We start from the raw sequence: 24,137 nt of genomic DNA on the forward strand, positions 1-24,137 counted from the left end.
CACCGGAACTTATTATTATTATATTTATATTTTATAATTATAGCTGGTTTGTGTCTGAATGAATAAACCTGAATATAAAGAGTCAAGTCAGACAGTATTTAAAAGTAAAGTTAGGATCATTACTAATCGGGTTATAAATAACACATACATGATATAACCGTTTCTTAATGTTAATAATAAGTTTAGAAATATTATAACAGGTTTAATATCAATATACACACATTGTTAACATCTACGTTAAAAAATCGAATGTGACGTCACGGCGCTGGGCTCGCAGAGGGCGTGTCCACTGACGTCAGGTCCGGAAGTGATGTGCAGTCAGCAGACGAGTGAAAACAACAACATCAGCTCGGTGTTTGTCTGAATCAGACGGAGCCGTCCGCCCATACCCCGACCTTTGTCCCGGCGTTACCCGGCGGAGGGTGTGCAGCAGCGGGCAGAGATGTGGATCCATCCGGAGGAGGTGCTGCTGGCCGGAGCTCTGTGGGTCTCCGAGCGGGCCAACCCGTTCTTCATCCTGCAGAGGAGAAGAGGACACGGCCGCGGAGGGGGGCTCTCCGGTGAGTACCGTTAGTCGGTGAGTGAGGACCGGTTCGCGTCATTCCGCTATGGAAAATACAATGAAGGCATCCGTAAGGCCCCGCGGTGCTGCAGCGGAGCGGGAACACCACCCAGACTCTCAGGGGCCCAAAATGGGCTTTTAGCTGCGTGCAGTGATGAGGACCGTGTGATGCAACTGAAGGCACAAGAGGAAGTTAATGGACTCGGTTTGATTGTGTCAGAGGTCAGTCCTTTGATCAGGGTTTACATGCATGTGGTTTTTGCTGGAGCCTGGTCCTGTGGGGGAGGGGCCGATATATCAGCTGATCACAGATTAATATATCATTATCTGCCAGCTGATCAGTAAATACTGGATGAAAACTTTATCAGATCTATGTGATTATTGTTGTTTACTTTTTGGGCTTGTTAGGATAAAACTTTACCATCTGTGTTATCGGGACCAGTAGGTCCAGGTCCAGGAATGGACTTAAGTGGATTTATCCATAAGAAAAACCCTAAATTCAATGAATCAATTAGTTGACCAAAAGATGAATAATTAGCAACATTAAGTTTCTCAGATTGATCTGTATTGTATTTTTCATTCATTTCTGAACATTACTAAAACTCTGTCAGCAAATTGTTGAAACGGAGAGTTTCTGACTCTGCTGACGCTGAACGCGACACACATACAGAACCTCACATTGTTCTGTCATATTAGATTATACTGCTGGGAGCTCTGCTTCAGGCCCTAACATTATCCAGAACCCTGAGCCAGAGTCTGCCGTCAGCTACGGTCCTGAACCAGACAACCAGAGAGAAAACCAGCATCTGAGCTGTGACCTTTAAACCCACATTCAGTTTAGAAGCTTAGGATTTTATTATTGGTGAAACTGGAGTTTAATGTGTCTGATCCTTGACTGGCTGGTTATAAAACACCTGTTTACTGTCTGAACAGGTGAAGTGTGGACTCTTAAGGTGATAAAATGGCTTTACAACATTAAAGTTTGCTCTGATATAACAACAGCGTCCCCTGGTCCTTCAGAAACAGCGAGTGGAACACCTTAACGTGTTTTAACCGTCTTCAGGGCTGGACCTGTTGGTGTGATTCAAAATGGTGCGTAAGAAGCGACAGATGATCTTTGGTAACGAAACATGGATCTTGTTGTTGTTGTACAGCTGTGACGCTGATCCTGGATCATGATGATTCATCAGAGTCCAATATCAGGAAACCACCAGCTGGTATGAATGAGGTAGTGATGTCATCAGCAGTCAGCTGACAGGAAGTCAGCTGTAACATCATATGTTTGAAAGTTCACATGTATTTTCACAGACTTCAGTTTATGCCTGGATTAACGTGTCCGGGCACTGGGGCTGAACTGCAGTGCTGAGCTCCTGCTGACCCCACCCTTCACCGCTGTAACACCTGGTCCCAGATCTGCTGTGTGGCTCCTGTATTAAACACAAGCTGTAAAGTACTGAACCCTGCCGACTAATGTCTGCGTTCAGTAAAATCCTTTAATTCATATTTTATTCAGATGTGAGACTTGTGAGTGATTGGGGTCAACTTTAGAAGTCACCTGGCTCCAGAGCACTCCGCCTCTCAGCTGACAGGGGCATATTGGTCCCAGCTGAGCCATCGACTCGCACACTCTCCTACACCCGACATTCCCACCCTCAGACGCCTCTACAACTTTATATTAATGTGAATCAGCTCCAGGACCAGATATTTTTCCATCTTGGAACTGGGTATCAGAACCCTAATACAGTCAGATATTTACTCTGACAATACTCACTCTGTGTGCAGGTCTCCTGGTTGGGACTCTGGATGTGGTTCTGGACTCCAGTGCCAGAGTGGCTCCATACAGGATCCTGTTGCAGACTGCAGACTCTCAGATCTACTGGAACATTGCCTGTGGTGAGTTAGCTGGAAGCTACTGTACTGGAGTGGACTGCATTGAACCCTGATATACCGGCTAGAATGGGAGAACTGGAATTGATAAAATGTTTGTGGTTTGTATCTTGCAGGCTCATCCCGGAAGGAGATCACAGAGCACTGGGACTGGCTGGAGTCCAACCTGTTGCAGACCATCTCCATCTTTGACAATGATGAAGACATCACCACCTTTGTCAAAGGGAAGATCTGTGTAAGTCACTTGCTGTTAGTCTCACTCAGACCCTTTCTCGTCCAGTGTGTACCCGTCAGTGAATAATGTCACTTCCTGCAGGGCATCATCGCAGAGGAGAACCGAGGGAAACAGGGGGAGGAGCAGGAGGAGGATTGTGGGAAGTTTCGCGAAGCGGAGCTGAAGATGAGGAGACTGTTCGGAATGCCTGAAGAGGAGAAACTTGTGAATTATTACTCCTGCAGCTACTGGAAGGGAAGAGTCCCACGACAGGGCTGGCTCTACCTGTCCGTCAACCATCTGTGCTTCTACTCCTTCCTGCTGGGCAAGGAGGGTATGACCGGCCAATGACAGGCCAGATTTTAATGATGTCTTTATACAGTCTGTGCAGCACAAAACAGGAAACACTTTATGCTTTTTATGTTTGTTTATTTAAAATAGAACAAACTGTCATCTTCATAATAAAGTAACTAAACATGCAGTTTTGTTTGAAGTCACCAGTAAGGGGTACTTCTGTTTTTACCACAGGGTACTTCTGTTTTAACCACGGGGTACTTCTGTTTTTACCACACAGTACTTTTGCTTTACCTGAAGGGGTATCTACACTTACCAGGTTCCTGTACATAGATAGATACATATTCTTAACACAGAATGCAAGTAGTTCGTAATTTATTATATATTCATATATAATTTCCCATTTCTTTTCATTGTTTACACCTCCCCTCAGTGACCCTGGTGGTGCAGTGGACAGAGGTGACCCAGCTAGAGAAGAATGCCACCCTGGTGTTTCCAGAGAGCATTCGCGTCAGTACCCGTTCCACTGAACACTTCTTCTCCATGTTTCTCAACATCAATGACACCTTCAAGCTGATGGAGCAACTCGCCAACATCGCCATGCGCCAGCTGCTCGACAATGAGGCGTTCGCCGCTGACCGCTCGCTCCCCAAACCCTGCAAGACACTCAAGAACGTCTCTGCACTCAAGAGGTCTCACTGTGTGAAGTAACCGTGCATCTGATATCAAGCTGACAGGGTTTACCTGATCAGACTGAGGTGGAAAGGTTTAACAAAGGGCTGATGTTCATTCTCTTTGTGACTCCAAGTTAACACAAAACAAAATACAACAATACACAATATCCAGTGGATATAGGTTCCTATACAACACAGTTTTTTGACACCTGATAAATATCAATAAACATACAGAGAATAATGGATATTTGTGTTGGGTCCACTGCGATGCTATTTCCTGTTGATGTTGTTGCTGCAGGGATTTGGACGCCCGTGCGAAGAATGAGCGCTACCGGACGATGTTCAGGCTCACACAGGATGAACGTCTGGATGGACACACAGACTGCACGCTGTGGACGCCGTTCGCTAAGATGCACGTGGTTGGACAGCTGTTTATCTCTAACAACTACATCTGTTTTAACAGCAGAGAAGAAGACCTGTGTCAGCTAATCATCCCACTCAGAGAGGTAAACTCAGACAGACTCCATGGAAGTTACAGCTGCTGTCATTGAATATAACTCAGTGGCAGCTGAAGGAAACATTAACACTGAATCCAGTTAATCTAACACCACCACCACTTAGATTGTTGAGGGGCCCTGGGTGTCTGAGATGTTGGTGTGTGGAGACACTGAGACGATGGGTTGATCCGTGTGTTGTAAAGAACCTAAGGATTAAGAAACTCGTCACTTATATTTAATCAAACTCTGATTGTGCAGCATGAAAATCTTCAAAAGACGCTGTTTCATATTCTGGTCACAGGATTCTACCCATGATCCTCTGCTCCTCAGGTGTCCATTGTGGAGAAGGCGGACAGCAGTAGCGTCCTGCCGTGTCCTGTCTCCATCAGCACCAAGAATAAGATGAACTTTCTGTTCGCCAACCTCAAAGACAGAGACTTTCTGGTTCAACGGATCTCTGACTTCCTGCAGCGAACGCCTGACAGCTCGTATGGTGACACTAGCCCGCTGTCTCTGATTGGGCACTCGGTGCGTCACTCACCTTAAGGGTCTGTTGCATTCATGAGACACAGGATTAAGATTCCGCTTTGGTCAGATCAGATGATGTATTCTGTCTATACTGCCCCCATGTGGCTACATGATGTACCTGCTTGCTGATCTGTCCAGTCCAGCAGCTGACCATCAGTTATGTATATATATATATTTTTTTTATGTCTTTAGGCATCCTCCAGCATCCCCTCGTCCTCGTCTGCAGCATCTGAATCCGTCCACAGGGGCCGTCATTTCCACCCCGATCTTCCCACAGCCAGTCAGGGTCTGCTGCAGCTCTACCACCAAGATGCTCCAGAGGACCTCGGACCCAAAGCTGTGAGTTCATATCCCGACACCTTTAGATACTGACATAGATCAGTAACATAGATACAGAGGACTACCGTTAGACACCAGCATAACCTGATTGTTTTGTTCAGATATTGAGAGTTTGACATTGATCTAAACAGTGGGGTGTACTGTAAAGCAAGCTAAGTGGGTTAGCAAGGGTCTGTTGAGTCTAAAGGGTTTCTCAGGACCTGAGAGTGGCTCTGTTTTAACCTGGCTGGGTCACCATGGTGATTTATGCTGCAAACTTAATCTGGTCTGGAGCAGGTTCTGTTGATAGTTTCAGTAACTATTGAAATCCATTATGTTGCCCAACATTTCATCAGAATCAGAAAGCTCATTCTGATTCTGATTCTATTTTGTTTTGAGTTCAATAAAATACTAATAATACAAAGTGAGTGTCATGTTGGAGGCTGAGTTCTAATGTGGTTGAACATAGTGTATCGACTTTTTTGACCGTGGAACAATGTTGGTGATATCTCATGTCAGGAGTCTTCGTTTCTGTCTTATCTGCTGCTGTCTGGTTTTGATTGGAAGGCAGACGGAGCTTTATATGTTTGTCTCTCAGTTCATGTGGTCGTTCAGTGGGAGCCTGACATACATAGTCTCAAAAGTTGACCAAACAAGCGCTAAATTTGTGGTCATGCCAGACAACTGTATTATTATCTTGTTTTTTGTTTTCGACCGCAGCAGAACACTCACATTTATGTCTGCAAACGCTGTACACAGCTTTCTGAAACGCTACATTATGAAAATATTCTTTCTTTTCCCCAGTCCATAAAACTTTTTAAATATAGATTACTTTCTTTTCGGACAAATAATCATCTATCACCCTTCTTTTAACTTCAGCGTGGTATGAGACAGTGGTGTCCGTTGTCACTCCTTCTTTTTGCCGTGGCAATCGAACCAATGGCTATTGCTCTAAAGGAAGATGCTAACAATACAGGTATTTACCATGGGGGAGTCAGACTTTATGTGGATGACATGCTGTTATTCATATGTGACCTCATAGACTCTTTGCAAAAACTTTTGGAACTACTAAAAAAACTTTGGTGACACATCTGTCTACAAGGTTCATCTACAAAAAGTGAACTGATGCATATTTTCCAGGAAAACTCTCTAAACCTAAAGCTTAGTCCCAAAAAATGTCAATATTTGAGGATATGGATTACACATAACCAAGCTGATCTTTACAAGGCAAATTACCAGCTTGGTTTTAAATTCCTCATAGCCTCCATAATAATTACTGGGTCTGCTTCATTAAGGGATATGGCAGTGATTGGTTCTTTTTTGTTTGTTTTTTGGCAGAAGACAGATGATGATCACCATTATAGTCCCAGTTATCTCTGATTGAGGCTTTAGTCTTTGTTGATACTGTTCTTCAGAAGAAAGCCTGTGTCTGTTGAAGTGTCTTTATAGTGCACCCCACTGAGGTGTTCATGTCCAGGAAGAAGCTAAAGCTCAGTGTTCCTGTACTTCCCTCATCTCCTCACTGACCTCCTCTCCTCCTGCAGATGAAGGAGAAGATGAAGGAGGAGGCGTGGAACATCCATTTCTCTGAGTTTGGTCGAGGTGTCTGCATGTATCGAACCTCCAGAACCAGAGAACTCATCCTAAACGGGATCCCAGAGCGCCTGAGAGGAGAGCTGTGGCTTCTGTTTTCTGGTCAGTGTCCAGTCATTAATTCATTTAGTTATTCATTCATTCATTCGTCCTACTGAAATATTCACCTGTTCACCTGTCCGTGTAGGAGCACAGAACGAGATGGCGACCCACTCTGGTTACTATGGCGACCTGGTGGAGCAGGCCATGGGGCTGTGCTCATTGGCTACAGAAGAAATAGAACGTGACCTCCACCGTTCAATGCCCGAACACCGAGCCTTCCAGAACGAGATGGGCATCGCGGCTCTTCGCCGGGTCCTCACTGCCTATGCCCACCGCAACCCCAGCATCGGATACTGTCAGGTAAAATACACAAATATTTAATATTTAAAGTTAAACACAACAGAAGTAAAACAGCATATATCCCAGCCCCGGATCTGATCATGTAAATTTGCAATTATAAAAATGTATTAATAATAATAAAATATTAATTATATTTGTATAATTTGATATTGATCTGTTCAAAATACCAATTTGTCCTAAAAGTGGTGGGCATGCAGACCTTGACTGCTCCCCTTTCGCTTTGAAAATGTATTGATCGAAAGCTGAAACATCGTTTCGTCCTCCAGGCAATGAACATCGTCACCTCTGTCCTGCTGCTCTACTGCACAGAAGAAGAAGCCTTCTGGCTGCTGGTGGCGCTGTGTGAGCGGATGCTGCCAGACTACTACAATACCAGAGTTGTAGGTCAGTAACAACACCGGAGTCTGCAGCAAGATCAGGGTCAAGGGTCGGAGTTGTACATTCTGATGTGGTTTTGACTCTGCAGGAGCTCTGGTGGATCAGGGGGTGTTTGAGGAGCTGACCCGGGCCTTCCTGCCTCTGCTGTATGAACACATGCAAGAGCTGGGGGTCATCTCCACCATCAGCTTATCCTGGTTCCTCACTCTCTTCCTGTCAGTGATGCCCTTTGACAGCGCCGTGCTGCTGGTGGACTGTTTCTTTTACGAAGGGATCAAAGTCATCTTCCAGGTCCTGACAAGCTGTTTTCTGACTGTTTAATGTTTACGGTCTTTACTGACTGTACCTACACTGATGGAAATATTGCCTATCTGTGAGTTGTCAGCACGCTTCACCTCCGGTCTCTGACCTTTGCCACCTGTTTTCAAATGTACTCACAGGTGGCGCTGGCTGTCCTCCATGACAACATGGATGCCCTGCTCTCCTGCAACGATGAAGGAGAAGCCATGACTATTCTAGGCAGGTAGGAGTCACACTAGATGGGTAGGAGTCTAGACTGGACAGGTAACACTATAGAATGGACCGGTAACACTAGAATGGACAGGTATGAGCCTAGACTGGACAGGTAGGAGTCTAGACTGGACAGGTAGGAGTCTAGACTGGACAGGTAAGAGTCAAGATTAGACAGGTTAAATTAAATAAATAAAAGCATAAATGAAATAAGTGTGTGTGTTTGTGTGTTGAGGTACCTGGATAATGTTGTGAACAAACAGACAGTAACTCCGCCCATCCCTCACCTGCACGCCCTGCTGACCAGTGGAGATGAGCCTCCACCTGAGATTGACGTCTTTGACCTCATCAAGTCGTCCTATGAGGTCAGACTGGACCAATGACATGTCATGATGTTTCAGATTTAGCGACTAAGATCTGAACAGTCCAGGACCTTAAAAACCTGAATATGTGCAGTGACTCAGTCTGATTCCCACAGTAGCACTGTCTAATTCCTGGACGTTTTTGAAGTAATCTCAGTTTCCTCTTCTCTGAGCAGAGGTTTGGCAGCCTGCGCTCTGACGTCATTGAGCAGATGAGGTTCAAACAGAGGTTAAAGGTCATCCAGTCGCTGGAGGACACAGCCAAGAGGAGTGTGGTGGGTAGTGGTAGTGTACTTCAAGCTAATGCTAACATGCTAACGCAGGCAGAGTGTTCACAGGTGTGTGTGTCTGCAGGTGAGGGCGATGATGACGGAGTCGGCCTTCAGTATTGAGGAGCTGGAGGAGCTGTACTGTCTCTTTAAGGTTGGAACAAACAGGGTTTTTAAAATGTTCAGATACATTTAGGGACTACAAATCTCACTGTTAGAGACCTGCAGCTTCCTTGAGTAAATAAATAGAAACACATACAATTGATAAATTATATTTAAATTTAAAATCAAGATATGGAGAATTTGTAATGATATATCATCACTTTTTCCAGAAAGGTGATAAAAATCACAGATCAGTAAATCTCACCCCAGTGGAGCCGATCATTAGTCCTGCCCCCCACAGGTCTCTGCCCGCTGGTTTCAGCTGATCACAGTTTAACCCCCTCCATTGTTTTTTTTTTTTTTTGACCTGTTCAGTCTAAACACATGACGAGCTGTTACTGGGGCTCCAGCAGCTCTGCGGCCGAGCGCCATGACCCCAGCCTTCCGTACCTGGAGCAGTACCGCATCGACCCAGCCCAGTTCATCCAGCTCTTCACTGCACTCGCCCCCTGGACCTGTGGAGGCCACACCCCCACACTTTCAGCCCGCCTCTTCAGACTCCTGGACCAGAACCAGGATGGACTCGTCAACTTCAAAGAGTTCATCACAGGACTCAGTGAGTTCCAAATCTGCTGTGAACAGAGGTCCAGGTCCAGGCTTAAATCCAGTCCAGTTCAGTCTCTGCTAAATGTCAGAAGATGAATTGAATTCTGACCTTTTGGTTCTTTAGTTTTCATCGTGCATGTGTTAGTTTCCTCTCAGTGTGTTTCTGGGTTGTGTGTCTGCAGGTGGGATGTATCATGGAGACATGACCGAAAAACTGAAACTACTGTACAAGCTCCACCTCCCACCAGGTAACATGTATGCAGCTCACCTGTTTATGTGAGTTGATTCAGTAACCGATGCAAACCGTTTGTCTCATCTGCTTATTTATTTGTCTGTAATCTACTTTTGTTTATTTGTGTTTTTGTTTTTTTTTGTTTTTTTATGTGTGTGTGTGTGTGTGTGTTTGTGCTTCAGCTCTGTGTCCTGAGGAGGCCGAGTCTGCTCTGGAGGCAACGCACTTCTTCACTGAGGATGAACCACAAGGTGAAACCCAATATTCACAGTAAACTACTGATGCACTGCAGTAATTCTGCCCTTACCTCTACTAATGCTGTAGTACTGTGCCCATGTCTGAGTACTACGCTGGCGTCTTACTGATCATTCAGTGTTACACTACTTCACCCAGGAATGTTTAGGTTTGCAGAGACAAACTGTGATGTCTGCATTTGATTTTCAGGAAGAATCTTTTAATTAACAGATGTTGTGGAAAATTTGAGAAACTTCAATATTCTCTGCAGAACCTGAAATTATCTGAGACTGTATTTGATGTATTTTATTGTCTTTACAAAGAGGTCACTGCCATGACAGAGTGCTAAAGCAGTCTGCCAGAGAGTGACAGAGAAACAAAGGGCACAGTGAGTTTTATACAGTGTTATCAGGATGGATACAAAAGCCAGTCTTTGTTCTAGAGGCAGAACTGCAAAACAAGAACAATGACAATAATTTGTGTTGAGGACATCTCCATGAAGTTCATAAAATAGTTTCCTCTCATGCTGCCTGCTTCTTCTTCTTCTTGTCTTCCTCCTTCTGCTCATCCTCCTTCTTCTTCTTCCTTTTCATGTGATGTTTTCCTCCAGAATCTTCCTTCCTGTCTGATCTGGACATTTTGCGGCAGCAGGAAGTGACATCAGGTTTGTGTTTTTGTGGTTTGAGGAAACCTGTTGTTGCTCTGCACTCAGCTGTCAGACATGATGCCACCACCTGTGATGTCACAACAGGTGTTCTCACCTGGACTGTGCTGCAGCAGCTCCTTATAGATCACTTATGTGTAGCGTTCTCAGTAACTACTATCTGGTGCTTTACTAAATCTGGTTGTTAAAACTTAAGGTACATCTGGAGCAGTAAAGACTTCAGTGTAAATCTGTTACTAGAAACATCTTTAGAACCACCCACTCTCAGGTACTCAAACTCTAGCAGAACTCCCAGAAAGAACTGTTTCAGGGCCAATATGATATTAAACCAGGACCTCTCCTGGAGCCAGATCTGGGGGAGCTGATAGTGAGTCAGTGGTGGTCAGGTCCAGATCTGAGACCTACCTAGGCTCAGTCTGAAGGAACAACCTAATTCTCTTACCCTGTGGCTGGAAAATGTGTTGTAACAGCAGGGATTATATATATCCCATCAGCCACCTGGATCATCCAGGAAGTTGACAAAAAGAACTAAGGACTCTTGCAGTGAAGACCTGGACCTGAATAATTGTCCAAAAATCTACTAGACTTGACTTGTTGACTTGTTGTTTTCCTTGTGTCTGAGTCCTTCCCATATAAGATGCAAGGAAAAGTACAAAGAGAGGAATCGAAGAAACATGTTCTGATACGTAATTTGAAGCATCTATTCACCAACTGATTTCTGATAAAGGGGCATGTTGGTCCATGAAAGACGTCAGTGAAGGATGGTCTCTTGTTTCCTTGCTCAGCAGAGCAGGAATAAGAGCTTTGCGATGGTCTTCAAGAAGGTGACTGTGGGTCTGGTAAGAAGTGAGGAGTGATCAGTTAAGGGAACAGGAATGTACCCAAAGTGTGAACTGAAGAACAACCAGTGCACCTGGCTCCAGGTGTGATAACTGTGCTGTGACATCACTGATGGGGGCATGGGAAGAGGTGCAACGTGCCACAGTTCAGTCCAAAGATCAGAGCAGAAAGTCAAAAGTCTTGATCAACCCTGATTTTAATAGCATCCAACTAACAGCTTTTATTTCTTAATCTCAAAGTTAACAACTTGGTTTTCCCAGTTACTCTGACAGTCCTATTTCTGTGGTGATAGTGATGGTGATGGTGATGGTGATGATGATGATGATGATGATGATGATGATGATGATTTGCTGTCTGAACAGGTGAGGAGGGGAAGGATGGAGGCAGAGACACTGAGGAGAAGAAAGGTAAGTGCCCTGTCTCCTGCTGACATACATGTACCTGTGCTGTACAGGTGACGTGTTTTAAAATCTCTAGTCTCTGTGTCTGTTTGTGGAAAACTGACCAGGACAAAGACTAGTGTCCCTTGAGAACCAGGTCCAGGTGTAAGAGGTCCACAAGAATGTTGCTTGGCATGTTTATTAACAAGTAAAACAGAAATGTCAGATTTGAGTCTTAGCTCAGTTTTTCTTGAATTTTACTGTGTTTTTCCATAGTACTGCATAACCGTGTACTATATGTCTACAGAGCAGTTACTGCTTCTAGTTACCTAGTATTACACCAAGTGTACTTACTTGTTAACATCAGGCTCATCAGCCTAATGTTACTGAATTCTGCTGTGGAGGTTTCTGAGATGTTCAGTTTTTTTTTTTTTTGTCAACTACAAATAGTTCTCATCTATTACCTTTGACCTCCGAACTCCTGACTTATGTTCTTTCAGATGATAAGGTGAAGGACTACAGGTACTACCTAAGGATGTGGGCCAAAGAGAAGGAACCCAAGAGAGAGACCATCAAAGACCTGCCCAAGATGAACCAGGTGAGAACTGGGTCAGGCTTAAGATTAGGTTTAGGGCTGGGTCTGACTGCATCAGTGTGTTTGTGTTTGTCTGTGCAGGAGCAGTTCATCGAGTTGTGCAAGACTCTGTACAACATGTTCAGCGAGGAGCCTCTGGAGCAGGAACTGTATCACTCCATCGCCACCGTGGCCAGCCTGTTACTGCGCATCGGAGAGGTCGGCAAGAAGTTCAACAACGGCAGCAAGAAGCCTGAGACCACTGCTATTCAGGCCCCAAGCCCTACACAGACCCTGCCTACCAATCCTCAGCAAGAGGAGGCTTCTGGTGAAGGGGGGTCAGGTGAGTCTCAGGTGTGCCGGGCTCTGGCCGACGCTCAGCTGGAGTCACCTGCTCCGCAGACCTCCGATGAGGAAACCAAAGACGACACATCAGTATCGTCATACTCGGTGGTGAGCTCCGGCTCGCTGCAGTGTGAGGACATCGCAGACGATACCGTGCTGATTGGGGGTGGTGAGCAGAGGCGGGGAAGCGTGCTGGATGTTGATTGGTCGATTACCTTCGAGCAGGTGTTGGCGTCACTGCTGACTGAGCCACCACTTGTCGACTACTTTGAAAAGAAGAGGGACATCCAGAGCAAGATGGCTGCCTGTAGGGCCCAGCGTGCTGTGGAGCGTCAGATGAGTACCGCCTCTGACCACGAACTTACCCAGCACTCCATCTGACTCACCTTTAAAAACTCACCTTTGTCTGTCCACCTGACTCACCTTTATGTGTCCTTGTGACCTGACCACAGCTGAACATCTGTCTTCTTGTGTTTGGCTGAGCAGGCTATGATCAGGTGACCAATACAGATTATTGACTTAAAATTGATCAATTGATCAATCAGAGATGATGAGGTCACTATGATATGCTGCTTCTGATTGGCCAATCAGTCCTGCAGTGACTGAGCAGCTTTAATCAGGCATAGGTTTTGGACCAGGACTAGATTCTGTTCACACTGAGACTGAAATCTTTTTTTTTTTTAACTAGTTCCAGTTAATTTGTATGAAAATGAAGGTTTCACCAGACACCTGAGACACCTCAAGGTTCACTGTGTCCATGTTCAAACCTTTGACTCAAACGTTTTAAAGATAAGCCAGAATAGAACCTCATTAGGAGAACTGGCCCTGGGACAGACTATCCTATCAGACGAGTAAATGGCAGCCTGTTCCTTTAACTGTTTGTTGCTTCAGACACAAACAAACAAATTTAAATACTGATGTGAACAGATCCATCGGTTCAATGAGTCGTTGTCAGTGTTAATCCCTGTCAGCCCTCCAGTCACACAGCATTAGGTCACAGCATTACAGAAATTATGTTGTTAGTGAGACAGCACTTCCTGCAGCAGTTTCACAATTAAAGCCTTGCAGAGAGGTGGTTATCGAAGTCTTTTAATGTGAATACATGCAGGAAGTTTGTTTAAACAGGAAACTAAAACAACCAAAATTTTATTAATTATTGATGTTGGAAACAGCTCTGTTCAGGATTGATCTCCTGTTGATTTATTGATCTTGTGTCTGTGGGTTAGATGTATATAAACGGCCTGTAAGTTATTCATCTGACTCAATTTCTGCAGGATCACCTCGACTGAAAACTAACAAACACTAACAGGTGAGCAGGTAAACAGTATCCTAACATAACTACAGAAGCCCCAAAGTCCAAAAAGATGTTTTCCACATGTTAAATCTAAAGTTCAAAAACGAAATAATCTTTCAGGATATCAGAAGCTCTGAATGCTGTAAAAATGTCCTTATCATCAAAGAATTTCTGTTTACAATTGAGTCATACATTGTTTTCTTAAAGAGAGAATGGGGGAGGTTGGGGTAACAGTTATCAAATTTCAACGTTTGTTATACAAACTTGTTTAATCTCTTTTGAATAATATGGGCCATTGCAGGAAAATCGAGGAGAACTGAACCTGTAAGCAGGTATTTCAATTGATACACCAATGGAAATGATCGTTTCCGTGATTTATGTTAGGAACAGGAGAAATATTATGACTGCATCATGAAAGTCTTTGTTGATTCGTAATCAAATTAAACTTTAAGACAGAATGAATATTACAGGGGGAGGTGGGAGTTTAACTCATGCTTCAACTTAACCCTGGTGAAATAAGATCTGGTCTGCAACAGACATGGACTCAACAGGACAACTGAAGTCGCCACAGCTGCAGGGCAGGCAACAAGAGTGAACAAGGTCATTTAAATTGAAAACTAACTTAGATATGAAACAGATATGGTTCTCACTAAGGTCAAATGTCACACTGAAGTGAGGTCACTGGCTGTAATTACCTCAATGCAAATGAAACGTGTGTTAGGTAAATTTCAGAAAGCTTAAGCTATGCCACACCTAGAAATAATAAAAACTAAAAGTTTATTTAAGAATGGATATTGGAAACGGACAAATAGTCTGGACTGAGAAAGCTTTTCATCGATTTTAAGGAAATAAGATTTTAAGATTTCATTTGCATGAAAATGACTGAATGAGGAACTCAACAGTTATTTAGAGAAAACAAACCTGTTCAATATTTAGTTTCTGTACAGTTCAGATATATTAACTGTATATTAATAAAATCATGAAATTGTATTACTGAATATGCTCACAAATAGTTCACACCTACATATTTTTATTTTGGCATTACTAAAACCTTGTTTATCTGTGTCTGATAATGTTAGTCCTGTTTACTTCTTGTTGAACAAAGATGTCAGATGATACGTCAGTGTTTTTATTCACTTCTTTCCTCTCATTTTCACCAACCTGCTTTTAATTCACATGACTGAATAGACATTGATCTGTATTCTTTTCTTCTAATAAATGCTTAAAGAAATCACTTTCTTCTGGGGTCACATTTTATATGGCCCTTATTTAAAAGTAGATTTCCACTGAGGTTACCTATTTCTTTTTCAAAGGGCACCCGGTGTTACAGGTTTTAATCTAATACAACATAAAATAAAACGTAGGAGAGGTCAAACAGAGTAAGAATTCGATCAGCTTTACTGATAAGTGACGAGTTAAATCATGTCCTGATTACATGAAAACAGCACAGTCTGAAAAACAAAATAAATGAAACGTCATAATCAACTCCGGCCCATAGGGGGCGCTCTAATGCCCCGCAATCACAGCGGCTGTGACGTAATATGTGACGCACCAACGCTATTCAAAACAAACCCGGGAAAACACAGGCGGAGAAGCGGAGCGATTAGAACCGGGAATAGGGCCTTTAACAAACAAAACAACAAAAACATCAGTCATGGTTCAGGAGTTTCATGTTCTCAGGTGTTTTAAATGTCAGAGCTTTCAAGTTCAACAGGTACGGATAACACCCGTATTAACTGCAAGCTAACAGGCTAACTGTATTACTGTCTATGGAGTCATCCCGTTACCGTGTCCCGGCTAAGCTAACAGGCTAACTGTATTACTTTTTGTGGGTTCATCCCGTTACCGTGTCCCGGCTAAGCTAACAGGCTAACTGTAAATGTAGAGTCATCCCGTTACCGTTTACCGGCTAAGCTAACAGGCTAACTGTATTACTTTCTGTGGAGTCATCCCGTCACCGTTTACCGGCTAAGCTAACAGGCTAACTGTATTACATTCTATGGAGTCATCCCGTTACCGTTTTCCGGCTAAGCTAACAGGCTAACTGTATTACTTTCTGTCGAGTCATCCTGTCACCGTGTAACGTTACCTGCTAACAGACTAACTGTAATACTTTATGTCGAGTCATCCCGTCACCGTGTAACGTTACCTGCTAACAGACTAACTGTAATACTTTTTGTCGAGTCATCCTGTTACCGTGTACCGGCTAAGCTAACAAGCTAGCTAACTGTATTACTTTGTATCGGGTCTTCTCTTGTGCATTTAGACTACGCATGCGACAGCGATATGTCACCGTCACGTTATTATTCAGGTTACTATTATTATTACTCCCCTCACTTTTTTATACATTAAAGCTATAACGTTATATGTTTGTCGTTTTATTGAAAAGCTTACATGGACCGTATTATGCTATTTGTTTGTAACTGTTCTTTATATTGTTCAGTTAATTAATCCCTCACTTTCCTTGTGCTCTCAACCTGGCTGCTGTTATAAAACCATGCATGGCATTTTAATTTGCCCGAGTTGGTTGGCTTAGCATCAACACTCTCTTTATGTTAGCCTAACAATGGCCCAATGCGACATGTGAGTATATCCTATTATATGAGGATGATACAGTTTAAAATCAGAAAGTGTAAAATGAGGTTTAACATCACTTGTGCTGATCTGAAGTTCTGGTTTCTCACGAGTGACATTCCAGGAAAGCTCTAGGAAATATTTTCTTAGCCTCTCAGACTAAAAGTGCTAAAAAAAAACATTGCTATGATTTTGTGTCTGATGGTTTTTGTTTGTTTTTATGTGTCATTTACTAAGACATGACTGTGTCCCCTGTGGTGTGTCTGTCAGGTGAAGAAGGTAAAGAGGTGGAGCTGTAAACTGTGTGGGGAGAAACAATCATTGCTCAAGGTCAGAATATAAATTTGATATTGATTTGAAACACACTGGACTCTGAACTGAGTCCATATTGGTTGTTTAGATCATTTGTATCAGGAGACTAGCATCACAAACCAAACAATTCTTTTATCTAAACAGACAGCTTTCATTATTTATTAATCTGATGACATTTTTGTAGATTGATTGATGGAGTTATTGATTGACAGGAGTTTGGATGCGGTTCAGGGCCTGACTGCAGACAACATGTTCAGAAACTGAATGCCATGAGAGGAGCCATGATGGAGGAGCAGGATGCCAATACCTGGTCACTATGGTAACAAACTTGTCCCTGAATTTATTGCCGCTCCTTTAGTCCCATCAGATATCCTAGTGTTCACCTGTCAATCAGGTGTTCTTATCTGTCTGACTGATGTTAACAGGGAACAGGTAGAGGTAGATGGAGAGCAGAAGACTGAGGAGGTGAGATCACAGGTGTTTTCTTTTGAATGTCCTGAAGTGTATTATTTTCTGTTTTGTTTGTCAGACTATTCAGTTCTGCTCTCTCTACAGGTGAGCAAGAATCAGGTGAGCCGCTGGAGCAAATACCTGGACCCACCTGAGGAGGCAGAACGAGAGGAGGATGAAGATGATGGTGTTGTAATGGGCAGACGGCAGCTCCATGGCAACAACATGACTGACAGGTGTGAATTTATAGTGTGTATGCTGGTATTTCAGAAGGCGCATTTAGCAAAGACACAAGTGTGTTAGCCCTGAGTTTGGGGAGTCTCTGGGTTGTCGATTCCACAAACAGATCAGCTTTTCTTCAACAAACCCGACCATCTCTTGGATGTCGTCTTTCTGTTGCTGCTCACATTTTTGTTCATACAGTCCATTAACGTATGTTTTATCTCTTAGGTTCTTATCTCTTAAGCACAATTTTATCATACATTAAGAAAATTCAAATCTATTAAATAACGAATGAGCGGATATGTAAGTAAAATACAACTCGGCTTCTTTCACTGCTGCCCTATTTTTTTTTAATGTGGCAGTATTTGTTGCTCTGCTGCATTACTATGGTGGCTCTGCTCTCTTTCTTCATGGTAGTATCTGCGCTTCATTGATGGTGGTTTCTTATAGTGGTCACTTACACATAGTGTGTCATAATGTGTGTCACTCATGTATATATTTAACCTCAAAATTCTGTTTTTTCAGGAAGAGGAAGAGAGCAGACAGCTGGACACCTGAGCAGGTAACTTGCTGCCAAGATAATTTATCAAACTTTGCTGACTTTGTCTTAACACTGAACTAGGTTAACAGTTTCCTTGTGCTAAGTCCAGGTGAGTTGAAGAGGTCTCACTCTGTGATTTTAGCAGGCACTAAGTTCAGCGTTCTGATTCATAGTCTGTTTATTTAAACTTATTTATAAGAAATGAATGTGGTGTAAGTTTACTATACAGTTTGTGAAGATAAAAAAAAGCTTCAGATTTTACTTGTTTAACATCAGAGCTGCTCTCTGGAGCTTTGCTTTGTACTCAATGGATTTACATCAAGATCAAAAAAAGTGACCTGAGCTGATGACTTCATTTCCTCTCTGCAGTCAGCCTGCTGCAGTTTGAAGCCTGTTATACCTTCAAACACAACAAGTCCTCTCAGTAAGAAGAGTGTTAACCTCTTCAGTGTGAATCAGACCAGTCCTCCAAGTCTCAAGGCTCCAGTCTCCGGGTGGTGTCGTTTCCTCAGTTCAGACCATCAGGTGCGGGAGGAGGGACCTTCGGCAAACCTGCAACTGGGTGGAACAGATTATATGCCCTGTCATGACATCATCACTAGGCCCCGCCCTCCACGGCCTGTTTCCTCCATGTTTGAGAGTGGAGAGGATTTCAGCTACAGTGGCGAGTTTCTGTCAGATCACAGGGTTTAAACCAACATGGGAGGTAAAACTGCCTGAAACAACTACAGTTTATTGTGCAGAGTTTATAAAGGAGAAATGTCAGTGACAATCTGATCTAAACAACTTTAAACCCTTAATGAAAATGTTAAATTTTGTTTTGTCAGGTTTTCTAACAGTGAACAAGATATTTGAAGACATCACTTTAAGAATTTGTGACAGACATTTTAACAGTTTTCTGACATTTTCTGCATGACTAGAAAATTGTTTTACTAATATAGTCATCATAGTCATTATTTATGTTATCAAATAATCTCTTCATTGGTTTGTTCATTAAAATGTTAAGTTTGTCACAAGTTCCCAGGGCCTGACCCACAATGTGTGTGTATCTCATGAGGTAAATGATTAGTTTTACTGTTATGTTTGGTCATAAGATGCAGTAGCTGAAAGTATCTCTTATCAACTAAAACTAAAAGTTTCCAATTAATTTGCTTTTCTTTGATCGATGAACTAGCTGTTGTAGATGTCAATGATTCATGTATTTTTGTTTGAGACATGACTCAAATATTTATCATGTTTAATATTTATTTCAGACCTTTATTATACACCTCGTGTCATTCAGACAGTATTCTGTGAACTTTGTAGTTTTTACTCCGATTGATTTGGTTATATGTTATTAAAACAGGTGACTGCATTAAATAAAATTTCAGTTTAGGAAACATCCAGTTGGTTCAGTTCTTGATTTTATTGTTCAGATTAATACAGAAAGTATCAGTGATGAAACAACAAAGTGATAAAAATGGTTATCAATGAGTTAATGTATTGATTTGTGTTAGGGAGAGTAACCTGAGAGTTAACATATTAATTAATTATAGCAGTAATCAGCCAACAGAAACTGATGTGATTATGTGATCGGTTTAGAAGAGGTGATGTCACTGATGATGTTGTCAGGGCTAGCGGGGACGGGGCTGTTTGTCATACTGGATTGCATCGAGTGCGGCGCAGATGTCATAGTTTTTGGCCTGAAGGAGTCGAGTCAGCCAGCCGCCCTCATCAGTGAAGCCCATGGATAACATGAGGGACAGAGACTCCACCAGGCCTGGGTCCGCTTCTGTAGGGATGGAGTCAAAGGTCAGCAGGAACACCACAATGCACCAAACAGCTCAGACTCGTTTACGGGATGTGGTCTTACCTTGAGGCAGGTGGGGATACAGAGCTGCCTCCCTCAGACCTGTTGGACCCTGTTGCTGCTGTAGAGGTTCCTGTTGTCCTCCAGGTGGGGGTTCCTGTGATCCTGATGGTGGGTCCTGCACCTGGTTCTGGTTCTCAGGCTGTAGGGATTGCAGTTCTCCTGTTGAGGGATCCACTTCTCTGGAGCTCAAGTGAGTCCACTCCTCGTCAGAATCTTTGCTCACCTGAAGACCACACAGTCACACTGGTTACATACTGGGGTACACTGGATTGTAAACTAGACCTGGGCCATTTCACATCAGTTTAAAGTTACTTGTTTCCATGGTAACAGTGATCACTCTTCAGGTGAAATTAACACTAAACAAACTACACACTAAACAGACTACAGACTGGTTCCCAGTGAATCTGAGTCACTTGCTGTAGGAGGAGCCACAGAAGTCCATTGTTTCTGTTAATTGATTACTGATTAATCGTTAACCATTTCTGCTCTACAGTCCTGGCTGTTTTCAGGGGAAATGCTAAACATAGCAGCTGTTTCTAATGAAGAGGAACTGACCTTTGACCCCTCACTGCCACCACCATCCATCTCCACGTCACCCCCAGCCCCTGAAGGCTGAAAGGGAGGGTTCACCTTGGTCCTTTGTCCCTCATGCTCCACATCAATGTCCACATCAATACCTGCACATATGACATCACTTCCTGTTAATGGTAAACTGGCTCTAGTTCAACACCTGAAAGTTCTTGTTTATATCAAATGGTTTTTAACTTATTCAGCCTGGTATATGTTGATAATTTTCGCCATTAAAATGTCAGAAAGTAATTCTACTGTTGTGTGTATAGGAAAAACAAACTCTTAGCCAAGTGTTTAAAGAAATTACATGCGTCAAAACAGCTGCAAATTTGTTTTGCTGATCAATCAACTGATTGTTGTACTTAAAACACTAACTCTGATTTACAAATAATGAAAAATCAGAATATATATATATATATTTTTTTTTAAAAGAACAGACCCTCAGCAGTAAACAGCTCCTTTAACAGAAATGTTCTTTTGAAAAGAACACCCACACGCCACTCTCAGCCAATCAGAAACTATTAACCCCAAGGTTAAAATGACATCACTCACCCAGGGGGCTCAGCATAGCTGCCACACCCTCCCCAATGTTCTTCAAGAAGTCCACATTAGCCTGAGAGGCTGCAGACAGAGGTCAGAGGTCATTTGGGTGATCAGTCACAACATCACTTACTAATTTATTGATCACTGGTTAGATTAGACGTGAAGCCAGATTATAACAGAAGACAAATTTCGTTCTACTGACCAGAGGGGCCGCTGCAGTCGGCTGCAGGCCTGGAGGATTCAGCCTGAGCCTTGTCCTCATCCTGATCCTGGTCTTGGTCCTGAGGCTGAGCATGAGCCTGGGTCAGGTTCTGATTCCACATGCAGTGTCTCATCCTCTTGAACCACTTCCCCCGAGGAAACCACTAGAAAACACCACAACCACTTGTCAGTCAGAGAGCAGGGCTGAAAACAGGTAGGTAATCAGCAGTGGGTAGAGGTAGCTGGGGAAAAAAGAAGGACAGTGGCCTTCAAGGACTAGCATGCAGTACTAGTATCTATATCCCCCCCTTCTAATCACACCTGGTTTCTTTACCATGATGCCACTCACCTGCAGTGGGTGCCACATGGGCAGCAGAGCATGCTCAGTGTGTATCCCTCGGGCCTGGCAGGTGGAGCACAGGTCGTAGTTTGGACACACAGAACACTTAAAGCGAGTTCCCACCACAGGGCCGTCACAGCCATCACAGGTGACATTAGGGTGGAGGGCTGGGGGTGGGGCCAGGTGAGGAGGCGGGACATGAGGACCTCCAGGTGCAGGAGGGGGGGCGAAAGTGAAGGGAGGGAAGGCATGAAGAGGAAAGTCCCGACGATGCTCCTTCTTCTCTGAAAGAGTTCAATTGAACTTTATTAGAAACAAACACACTAGATTTGGTTTCATGAATTAAACCATAATCAGACCTACCCTGGGCCGACCTATAAAAAGATATATTTCCAGATGTATTACCAAAAATCCTTGGCCAAATTTTAGAAATCAAAATGAACTAGTAATTTTAAAAAGATTTTGGATAAATGTAGCAACAAACATGTTTTTCTAGAAATAAACAGAAGTACGTAAAAATATTTTTTCCTCTTAACTAATTCTACTTAATTCTTTGAATCTGCTTGCTGTGATGACCCTGTGATTCAAGTGTTAGATAACTATTATTTCTTCTAACAGACACACTGACACTGACTTTCACAATAAAAGCATGGCACTTACACAAAAGTTTTAGACCTCTTATTTCTGAGAGTTAGGGTCAGAAAAAGTGAAAATACAAACATGTAATAATAAATTATATTACAATCCACTTGTTCTAAATAAGTGATTTTACATAAAGCCAGATTTTTAATGTGTTTTCATTACGTGGGTTAAACCTTAACATGTGACCTGGTTTTAAATGAGGAAGCTGAGGTCCAGGTGTGTTTGTACCTTTGATGAAGAGGCGGAAGGTATTGTCCTTCATACAGCCCAGACCCATCATCAGTTCATCATCAGAGGAAAATGCCACCAGGTCTCCATCTTCATCTGAAACATCAGTAAATAGATTATTATTTTTGGCAGTGGTAGCAGTAGTAGTATTAGAAATATTACTATCAAACATGATCTCGCTTCATGTTTTACATGTCGCTGCAGTAGATTTAGAAGAAGAAGAACTTTATTAATCCCCAAGGGGAAATTCAATTGTTAGAGCAGTTATTCTAACTTAAAGCTATTAAATTTATTATTATTTAAATTATATTAATTAATAGAAATTAAAGTAATTAACTTGTATGTAGAAAAGTAAAGTAATTATTTTGTGTGTGTGTGTGGTGTGGTGTGTGCGTGCATGCGTGTGTGTGTTGTTGTTTATATTGTGGAATTATAGAGTCTTATGGCCATGTACACGAAAGACTTCCTGAATCTCTCAGTCTTGGCTTTAGGTGGAATTAGTCTGTGGCTGAATGAACTTTCCATTCGCCCCAGTTCCTCATGAAGTGGGTGGGCAGGATTGTCCAGTATGGAGTTGATTTTGTCCACCAGCCTCCTCTCTGCCACAGCCTCCAGACTGTATATCAATATATATCTATCAATAATTAATTATAGTTAAATAATATTTAATTTAGTTATTATTGTTTAAAGTCAAACTGTAGATTTTTAATAAACTTTCACTCAGAATGAATGTTTTCAAATATTTCACAGACTGAATTTGTGACGTCTACCTGCATTAAACTGTGTTTTAACTCTGCTTTTCCTGTTTTCACAGTAAATTCGGACACACCTACTTACACAGGTACACCTGAAGCTGGACAGTGAAACCTGTCCAACCACAGCATGATCAGCACCAGGTGAAGGTTCAGTCAGGTGTGTCAGTGTCAAACACAAACATGGTGATTTAAATGTCTTACACTTTCCCTGTGCACAGTTTTACCAGAAAGACGATGTAACCTTTTAGACTTTATAAAGCCAAGTAGATGCTTACCCCGGTAATACATGCTGAAGGATGAGTTCTTCAGGTTGTTAAAGACTTCCATGGTTTTCGTGGATAGATAGTCGAAGCTGCTGGAAACGTCCTGATCCACCGCGAACCTGCGGATCTCCTTCACCGACTCCTCTTTTCCCAACAGGTAGGCCTTCACCGTGACCGACATGTTGCTGCGGACAAGCCTAAACTAGACTCTGGGTAGAACCGAACCGAAAAAACACAGACTTCACCAGAATACACCAAAGTCAGAAACTTTGTGACGCAGCGTTAAATCTTCAGCCTCCTTTATGTTTACTTCCGCGAAAAACGTCACCATCGTCCGAAGAAGTAAATACGTACGTGAACTCTTATTGGTCCGTTTGGGAGGTCCCGCCCAGCCGACCAATAGGAAGGCCGAAGAATGACTTAAGCAGTTTCCAATCAGGGACTTCCCCTCTGACTCAGCTGACCAATCAGGTTCGTCCTGTATAAAGTTAACATTAAACAAAAATAACGCTGAGTAATCGTTACGAGACAAAATGGAGGATTGTCCACGTTTTAAACAACATTAAGCTCATTTTTAAATGTTCAGGTCTTGGTTTCAGCGTTTAAAGTCCATGTAAACATGTAAACACAAACCGCTTTAATAAAGTCTCACAGCTTATGTGACCATTGGTTTAATAAGAAAAATCAAACATAATATGAAAATATTTCAAACTTTTTGCTGCTGTGATTTCTAATCCTGCTGTTAATACTCTTTAATATAATTAAATTCAACAATAAAACCTGACACACTAAAAACATGAAACTGTTGACAGAAATAACATGAATGTGCATCTTGACTTTGTTCTTTTATTTCTCCTGAATAATTTCCCAAAGCTCTTTACATTA

The 24,137-nt window shown here is 42.6% G+C and overlaps 3 protein-coding genes across 6 annotated transcripts; 2 read left to right on the forward strand and 1 right to left on the reverse strand.

Moving 5' to 3' along the window:
* Positions 1-284: 284 nt before the first annotated feature.
* tbc1d9b (TBC1 domain family member 9b) lies at positions 285-14,997 on the forward strand. Of its 2 annotated transcripts, XM_026330089.2 has the most exons (23): positions 286-560; positions 2,345-2,455; positions 2,566-2,684; positions 2,766-2,997; positions 3,391-3,649; positions 3,930-4,137; positions 4,459-4,656; positions 4,849-4,995; positions 6,519-6,669; positions 6,755-6,969; positions 7,236-7,353; positions 7,436-7,638; positions 7,788-7,870; positions 8,093-8,222; positions 8,396-8,494; positions 8,574-8,642; positions 8,966-9,206; positions 9,379-9,444; positions 9,611-9,679; positions 10,273-10,326; positions 11,529-11,573; positions 12,047-12,144; positions 12,223-14,997. In XM_026330089.2, exons 1-23 carry the CDS (start codon positions 443-445, stop codon positions 12,844-12,846), a joined length of 3,657 nt encoding a protein of 1,218 aa, XP_026185874.1. In that variant the 5' UTR covers positions 286-442; the 3' UTR covers positions 12,847-14,997. The 2 variants fall into 2 exon arrangements, with proteins under 2 accessions (XP_026185876.1, XP_026185874.1); XM_026330091.2 differs by lacking the exon at positions 10,273-10,326 and having other exon boundaries at positions 285-560.
* A 304-nt stretch (positions 14,998-15,301) lies between these two features.
* On the forward strand, positions 15,302-19,196 carry mrnip (MRN complex interacting protein). Of its 3 annotated transcripts, none has more exons than XM_026330884.2 (7): positions 15,302-15,473; positions 16,604-16,663; positions 16,858-16,964; positions 17,071-17,110; positions 17,201-17,331; positions 17,843-17,879; positions 18,228-19,193. In XM_026330884.2, exons 1-7 carry the CDS (start codon positions 15,414-15,416, stop codon positions 18,549-18,551), a joined length of 759 nt encoding a protein of 252 aa, XP_026186669.1. In that variant the 5' UTR covers positions 15,302-15,413; the 3' UTR covers positions 18,552-19,193. The 3 variants fall into 3 exon arrangements, with proteins under 3 accessions (XP_026186669.1, XP_026186671.1, XP_026186670.1); XM_026330886.2 differs by having other exon boundaries at positions 15,324-15,473; positions 16,571-16,663; positions 18,228-19,196; XM_026330885.2 differs by lacking the exon at positions 15,302-15,473 and adding an exon at positions 15,519-16,342 and having other exon boundaries at positions 18,228-19,196.
* A 48-nt stretch (positions 19,197-19,244) lies between these two features.
* On the reverse strand, positions 19,245-23,596 carry sqstm1 (sequestosome 1). Its single transcript, XM_026330883.2, has 8 exons — positions 23,265-23,596; positions 22,235-22,330; positions 21,374-21,648; positions 21,026-21,188; positions 20,833-20,901; positions 20,266-20,387; positions 19,711-19,933; positions 19,245-19,629 (listed from the first exon to the last, which is right to left on the reverse strand). The coding sequence occupies exons 1-8, from the start codon at positions 23,431-23,433 to the stop codon at positions 19,472-19,474; spliced, it is 1,275 nt and encodes a 424-aa protein (XP_026186668.1). The 5' UTR covers positions 23,434-23,596; the 3' UTR covers positions 19,245-19,471.
* Positions 23,597-24,137: the final 541 nt, after the last annotated feature.

This window comes from Mastacembelus armatus, chromosome 10 (genome assembly GCF_900324485.2).
Source record: "Mastacembelus armatus chromosome 10, fMasArm1.2, whole genome shotgun sequence".
NCBI lineage: Eukaryota > Metazoa > Chordata > Actinopteri > Synbranchiformes > Mastacembelidae > Mastacembelus > Mastacembelus armatus.